Source organism: Phoxinus phoxinus (assembly GCF_949152265.1).
Source record: "Phoxinus phoxinus genome assembly, chromosome: 7".
Lineage (NCBI taxonomy): Eukaryota > Metazoa > Chordata > Actinopteri > Cypriniformes > Leuciscidae > Phoxinus > Phoxinus phoxinus.
The window spans coordinates 38,360,142-38,368,168 of NC_136882.1; the positions used below are offsets into that span (position 1 = coordinate 38,360,142).

At 41.3% G+C, this 8,027-nt stretch overlaps 1 protein-coding gene across 1 annotated transcript in view; it reads right to left on the reverse strand.

Moving 5' to 3' along the window:
• Positions 1-3,047, reverse strand: part of LOC307001236 (transient receptor potential cation channel subfamily M member 2-like) — a 132,195-nt gene extending 129,148 nt beyond the window's left edge. Inside the window, exon 1 of the mRNA XM_079617459.1 lies at positions 2,963-3,047. Coding sequence (XP_079473585.1) covers positions 2,963-2,982 — 20 coding nt within the window. The 5' untranslated portion in view covers positions 2,983-3,047. The remainder of the gene's footprint in view (positions 1-2,962) is intronic.
• Positions 3,048-8,027: the final 4,980 nt, after the last annotated feature.

Consider the following 8,027-nt stretch of genomic DNA (forward strand, 5'->3'; position numbering starts at 1 on the left):
CCATTACCTTGTACCTTACGTTATGGCCCCGTAGAAGCCGTTTTTGTAAAAATAGGCTAACGATTGCGTCATAACTCACGCGACTCTCTGTCGCACTGTAGAGAAATTACCGTATAGACCGGCGGAGAAGCTCGCAGGCAATCGGGGGGACGTGGAGGCATTAAGTCCGATAAAGTGAAGGGAGTAGCCCACCGAGAGTGATAAAGTTGATCCTACTGCTAGCTCATGGACAGCTAATGCTCACGCTCTCCGTCTCTGCGAGATTCGGAAGGGAATGATTCAGATTTCTCTCGGCACAGCTACTAGAAGACTGACAGCTGTCAGACACGTTGCTCACGTGTTCAAGCTCAGTTTGAGCCTGCGCAGTTCGCCTGGCGATCAGGAAGTGAGTGCTTCAAATGGGCTTCACTTTTCTCCGTTGAAGTCTATGGGGTCGCTGTGTCTATCTTATATACTGTCTATGGGTTTTCCCAGGCTACGCACACCACACATATTGTCCGAATGTTGCTGAACCACACACAGAAGCGAACAGGAGTGCACGTGATCTTTAGTTTACCGCTTGTCAAGTTGCATTTGACCAACACATCATGAATTATACTTCTTATTTTACATACACACAATGACTTTTAAAATAATATCTCACCACCAATATATATACAGGTGAAACTGGAAAAATTTTAATATTGTGCAAAAGTTCATTTATTTCAGTAATTCAACTTAAAAGGTGAAACTAATATATTATATAGACTCATTACATGCAAAGTGAGATATTTCAAGCCTTTATTTGTTATAATTTTGATGATTATGGCTTATAGCTTATGAAAACCTTTTCAAAATATTCTAATTTTGAATTTGGGGTTTTCATAAGCTATAATCACCAACATTTTAACAAATAAAGGCTTGACATATCTCACTTTGCATGTAATAAGCAATATATTTCTGCCAGGACTTTTACATGACTCGTTTTATGAGTACAGAACCTATTTGTACTAGTGTAGAAGTTTGGTACCATTCTGGGCATTATTATTGGGGTAATTTACGAAATATAAAATAGGATCAGTTGCACTAAGCCATTCGGCTGATATCTCTAAATAAGCTCTAACTTTAATAATGTTCGACCAAGAGAAAAAAGGCTTCTGGGTGTTTGGCTCGATGTCATGGTGCAAAGGACCCTACTCCGAACCATCCCTTTAACTTTAGTGATTCATCTCAAACGAAAGAAGCTACTCCGCACTAATCTGCTTATTAAAATGTTAATTACCCATAATTACCATAGTTCATAATTACCCCAATACTCTTTACGTGATCTTCTGAATTTAAGGACGTAATAGATAAGAGATTTTAAGGAGTAATTTTAAGGAGTAGATAGAGATGACGTGGAAGGGCCTACAATCAAAACCTCGGTTTTACTCTCATTTAAAGGCATACTATGCAGTTTCCGTTTTTGTGGAGTACTTGTATTTAACGTTACTGTCGTAAATGCCACTCACGCAGAGCCGTCTCTGCACTCACGGCCTGATCCCCTCTTCGTTTTCTTCATCGACTCTGCCAAGATTCCCGTCTGAAATGCGTGCTAGTGTCTTCCATAGAGGCTGCTTTATACTGTATGTTGTTGATGTATGTGACGTCGTGCCGTAAAGCAAGTCGTGATTCTCAATTGTATCTCGTGATTCAAGTCGCCACCTCTCAAACCTGCATTGCTGGTTTTGCCAGCGGCATCCGAAATTACTTCGAAGCTGTTATATTAAAGCTGCAGTTAGCAAGTCTGGCAGATTGAGGAGACTTAGCCAACATTTTTATTAATGTTTAAAACTCTCATACCCCTCCCCCACTACCGCGAGCACCCTCCCGTCGAGTTCGCGAGCTCGTCAGTGCGTGTGCACTTTTTCTCTCCGCCATCCCACTTCGTACAATCCAACACACCTGCGTACTTCAGGTGTGTGCATGTGATGTTGTAATGTGCGCGAGGGGGGAGGGGGATCTGTGGCGTGTGTACGAACTGTGATTGACAGTCAGATCTCACACAGCCCTGCGCTGACTGGACCAGAAGAACCGGCAGCGGTGGATTTTTGCAAAACAAATAACAGGCTCTAGGTGGAGGTAGAAGCGTGTTTGTTTTTATAAAACTGGCTGATTTATGTTGTTCTGTCGGAGCATAGTGTCGGTTTCAGTGAATTATCAAAAAAATTCTTGCCGACTTCAGCTTCGAGGTACAAATCTTGCATAGTGTGCCTTTAATTGAAGGAAATTATTATACAGCCAAAGCTTGATGTCATTATAGCGCTCGCAAACATTGTCTAAGGAACATTTCTTAAACTCACTGGAAAATAAAACTGAAAAATATCAGCGCAACAGTGATCAGATAATAAGTTGTCACTCTATATCTCCAATAATATCTTAAGATGATGTTTAAATACAAACCCTAACCTAATCCTTTATAATCAAAGCTCTGTAGTTTTAAAACATGTAAGGAATGTAATACTACAGTGATGAACAATCCTTCCTCAAAAGCCTGATGATCATATTTGATACTCACATTTGAACATGATATGGATAATCGAATAAACCTAAGTTGCTTCAGTCCAGTATATTACTGGACTGAAGCATTGAAATATTACTAACAATAAGTTATTTTAAGGTGTACTTTATAAAAATCAGTAAAGGTATTACAGCAAAAACAAAACAACATGTGAAACCCATCTGAAGATGTTTACAATTATACTAAAAGGCCTTTTACTTGTTAAAAAAGTATAAACTATCAATCATACGACCGAAGGCATGTAGTAGATTGAGTGCAAGAGTTTTTTTAGTAAAGTTTTCATTATGCTGATCCTTAATAAATGGCGTATCAAATATGATACAGTAGGTTTTACAGAATGATTCAACTTTACAAGTCAAGATAATAAAGATATTCCATCTGATCTGTCCATCACACACACACACACACACACGCTCCTCATACCTCTCCTCCTTATAGAACATGCACTCTTTCTTCTTGATGTTGTCTTCAATCCAGGAGGCGAGCGAGCAGCGCTGGAAGGAGGGAGAGTTAGACATATTTCGGGCACCTTGTGTTTGCTCAAGGACCGGCTCCCCCGCTGCCTCATCCATGCTCATATCAGAGACAGCGAGTGTGAATGAGACGAGCAGACGTGCGGGAGGGGGGAGGGTGTGTATGGGCAGGACGGCCTACAATGAAAAACTGCACTGCAGTCAGATGATGACACAGGGTCTGAAAGCGGCTTACATCATGACTATGAAAACATACTGCAACTTAACCACAGTACAAATTACAATATTTCAAATGCATGAACTGATACCTTGAAAAACTCACAAAACTCCTTGCTACAATTTTTGTCAACATACACAATGCAGAATACAGAAACACATGTGGAAATGAATAGTGAACTTAAAGTACCGTACACTACCGGTAGAGCCCGTTTAGCAACATCGTCCCCTTCTCAGTGACCCAGATGAGCAGCAGTGTGAGGCATTCAGGATAAGTGGTGAAGACTGATTGAGCAGTGTGTGTGTGTGTGTGTGTGTGCACTTTGAGTTCACTTTAGTCACCACTGTTATATGCTTGGTTTTCTCTGTCAATCACTCTATGTTCTACAAATAAAGAATCTCACAACCGCATGTTGCTCAGTGCTTACACTTTACTCATGTCCTCGCGCATCTCAGTGACGTCATATAAACAGGACTCACAATTCAACCATACATTGGGCCCTGTCCCAAATGGCACACTCCGGACTTGTGGACTTCCTCAGAGTCCACACTTTGGTGACGTCATGTAGTGCAGACCTATAGGGCCCTTGGCACGAGTCCACGAGGGCACATTGAGAGGTATTTTTGGGACAGACTCGATCGTCACGCCGGAAATAGGAAGACGGTCCGGTTGTTGTTTAAATATTATATTTCTACATTTACATATGACTCAGTAAAGCCCTGACATTCGGTTATATTTATTTAATGAATCATAATGCGATCATAGCCTATTATTCAGTGCGCTATTTATGTTTATATTAAATATATATTTATATTTATGTTTGAGACATCAACCACTGGTTGATGACCATAATGGTTGTATAAACTGTAGGTAATAACTGGTAAAATGTACACATAGGTCATAAAAACTATAATGATATTTACACTCTTCTCATCCATGTTAACGTGAGCGAAAGCTCCTCCCATTCGTTGTCTGATTGGCCTTTCGCAAATTCGCAAGGACTCCTGGGTAGTTAAAGTGCGTGAAGCCTGCATCTATGCGGGCTTCGCTGAAGACCGCTTCAAGGGTACAAAGGGGGCGCTGCTGAGCACACTTCAGAGCGTTAAAATGGTGAATGGGACGGTCTACGGACTCGTAGACTCAGCGAGCACGCGCAATTTAAGTCCACGAGACCGAAAGTCCACATCAAGTGCGCCATTTGGGACAGGGCCATGGTCTGTCACATCCTTCTGACAATATATAACATATTGTAACATCTTTCCTTTTTTTTTTTTTTTTTTTTTTTTATAACACTGTGGTCACTGTATGCAATAACTTGTGACCAAGAACAACAACATAACACCATATACTCAAAGTAACTCTTCTGTGTCACAATAACATTTAAACGGGTTTTAACAAAATCTTTCAAGTGTGTTGGTCTCTTGACTATTCTTCCACATCTGGTTGTCACAACACTGTTGCTGTTATCTGAATGTTGTGTGCGTGTGTGTGTCTCTGGTACTGTCTGTGAATGTTTCTCATCCAGATGGATCTTCTGATTAGAATGTTCAATCTTGACACTTATGTTTTGTGTGTCTGCTCTCTTTGGTCCTCCAGGCACAACCCTGAGATCTTTCCGATTTCTCATTTCCATTTTCCAGCTTGACTGTGTATGATCTGTTATTGGCAATTCTTAACACTTTTGCTGGTGTCCAATCAGATCCGCGTTTCGTGTCCAGCTGAACTCTTACGTGTTCTCCTTGCCGGAGTGGTCGAAGATCTTTTGCTCCTCTGTTGTAGTAGAATGCTTGTTTGCGTTGGTTGTCTTTTACTCTATGTTCTGTGTTTACAACACCTGGCTGCAGGAGGCTGTCATGTGTCGGCAGTAATGTTTTAGTCCTTCTGCTCATGAGTCTTTGTGCAGGACTGGCATGGATCCCCTGAGATGGTGTGTTCCTGTGTTCTAGAATAGCTAGATATGGATCAGTCTTTGCTCTCTTTGCTTTTTCCATCAGCAGTTTGGCTGTCTTTACAGCAGACTCCGCTTTGCCGTTGCTTTGTGGGTCAGCTGGAGATGATGTTACATGCTTAAATTCCCAAGCTGTGCTGAACCGCTTGAATTCTTGTGAGCTGTACTGTGGTCCATTATCAGAGATCACAGTGTCTGGGATCCCGTGTCGTGCAAAATGGGCCTTTAACTTGTGTATCACTGTACTTGACCTGGTGTCTGTGAGACAGTATACTTCCCAGAAGTTGGAAAAGTAATCCACTGTGACGAGATATGCTCTGTCGTTAAATGAAAACAAATCTGTTCCCACTTTTGACCATGGTCTCATGGGAATGTCATGTGGGCACATTGTCTCTTTCTGCTGCCGTGCATCCACCGCTCTGCAGACCGCACAGTTTCCTATGTATGTTCTTATGGCGGCACTCATCCCAGGCCAATATACACAGTCTCTTGCTCGGCGTAAACAGCTTTCTATGCCTAAGTGTGATGCATGAATTCTCTCCATGATTTCTGTTCTCAGCTCAGCTGGTATTACAGCTCTCTCTCCTCTGAAAATCACACCATGTTGCACACTAAGCTCTTCTCTTACTGAAAAAAATGGTCTCACCTCTTCTTTCAGCGTAGTTTTCTCTTCTGGCCATCCTTGAACTATCACTTGCTGTAATATCTGAAATGTCCCATCCCTAGCTGTTTCTGTCTCTATCTTCTGTAGACTTCCTTCTGATATAGACAGGTACTGTAGCATGTTAATCGTCTCAATTTCTGTCTCTACGGATCCTTCTGCAGCACACTCTGGTAAGTACGCTCTGCTGAGGGTGTCTGCTAGGTACATTAGTCAACCTGGAACATAGACAACATTAATATCATACCGCTGAAGCCTCAAAAGCATTCTCTGCAATCTCTTAGGTGCGTCTAGAAGTGGCTTTCTTGTGATAGTTTCTAGGGGTTTGTGGTCAGAATGGACTTCAACGTTCCGGCCATAGGTGTACTGGTGGAATTTCTCCATTCCAAACAGGATTGCCAGGCATTCTTTCTCTATTTGAGCATACCCCTTTTCTGTGGGTGTAAGTGCTCTGCTGCAAAAAGCAACTGGTTGTCCTGCCTGTAGAAGTGCTGCGCACAGCCCTGTCTCTGAGGAGTCACACTGAAGAACCAGGTCTTCTTCTGGATTGTAGTATTTCAGAACAGGTGCAGAGGCAATCATTTGTTTCAATTTATTGAATGCTTCTTCCTGTACCTCAGTCCATTCCCAAACCACATCTCTGTGTGTCAGTTGTCTTAATGTGTCACAGCTATCTGACAAGTGTGCACAAAATTTGGACAGATAATTCACCATACCTAATATTCTCTGCAGCCCCTTCACATCTGACGGTCTGGGCATCTCCACTATGGCTCTCACGTTCTCTGGATCAATCTTTAGACCTTCCGAAGTCAGCCTGTGTCCGATGTATGGCACTTCTTTCTGTTTCAGCTTGAGTTTGTGGAAGTTCAGTTTGATGTTTCTGTTTCTACATCGCTCGAGTAGTTGTCTTAGTTTTTCATTATGATCTTTCTCCGCTGTCTGAAGAAAGTGTTGGCACATCCAACTGTTTACTTCATCAATGCATTGGAGCAGGGAGTCAATGGGGCTGTAATCGTTAGGCGATAGGGCTAAATAAAACCATGATGTCATCGTCCAGCTCAGTTCAGTTCTCATATAATGGTGTCAATGCAGACAGATCAAAATTATTGTTGAATATTAAATAAAATGTAAAAAATTTCTTGAAAACCATTGCAAATATCTTCTTAAAGGTCCCATGACATGGGGTTATTATATTATTTTATAATGTTTCCTGGGTTGCCCTTATAATGTTAGTATGTTTTTTAGATAAAAAATAGTCATAATTTAGAAATAAAAGACATTTTTCCTAGCCCAGTTTTAGCCTCTGATTTGAACGCTCTGTTTGAAGGGGCGTGTCTGTGTGAGTCTTCAGTGTAACCGGCCACTGCTGTGATTGGCTGACATGCTTGCATATGAAATAGCTACTTATTACATGTGAAACTCTCTCGAATACTTTTACTACAGTTATTATACGTTTTTACTATTACAGCTATCGAGATTAACAAATCGTCAGAAGTTTTTAAAGTATTTAGATCTATTCCCATCACATAAAATGTTGCCGTGATGAGCATTGCGCAAGCAGATGACAGTCTGTGATCGCGAGAATGAAGATCTTATCATTGCAACGCAGTTTCTGCACTCTCTCTAATGCTTTCACCAATGCAAACACGATGATGTAAATACAGTAAGAGCGATCATGTGCAGTGTAACGTGCGTCATTGATTTCATAACAAGTTTGGCAAGTGTCCAGATAAACTCGATCGCGCTGTGTCCATGAGAAAATGAGCTAGGAAGTAGGAACGCGTGCGCACGATTCCTACAAAGATTGTTCTTTGATCGCTTTCTGTATATAATTTATTCACAATTTAAATACGATTATTTTCATCCTACTAAAAGAAACGATGTGAAGTTGATATTTTAGTCACTGGCTTGCCTTACTGAGGCATAAACAGCAGTATTGAACGTTTTGAGAGAAAGATTACCTGTCTGAACTTGAACAATTACACATCAGAAAGTGTTGCTTTGGTAGCTCGATCGATTTATTTTCAGACGTTCGTCGAAGCCAGCTCTGTATTGACCCAAGTTGAGGAAACAGTCGTCGGTGAAATGTTTGCAGCAGACATGCAAAACTTTGGGGAGTTGTGTCGGCGCATTTCCAGAGAAAATGAAATTAATCCACTGGTTCTTGGTTGGATGAAGGAACTAAAAAA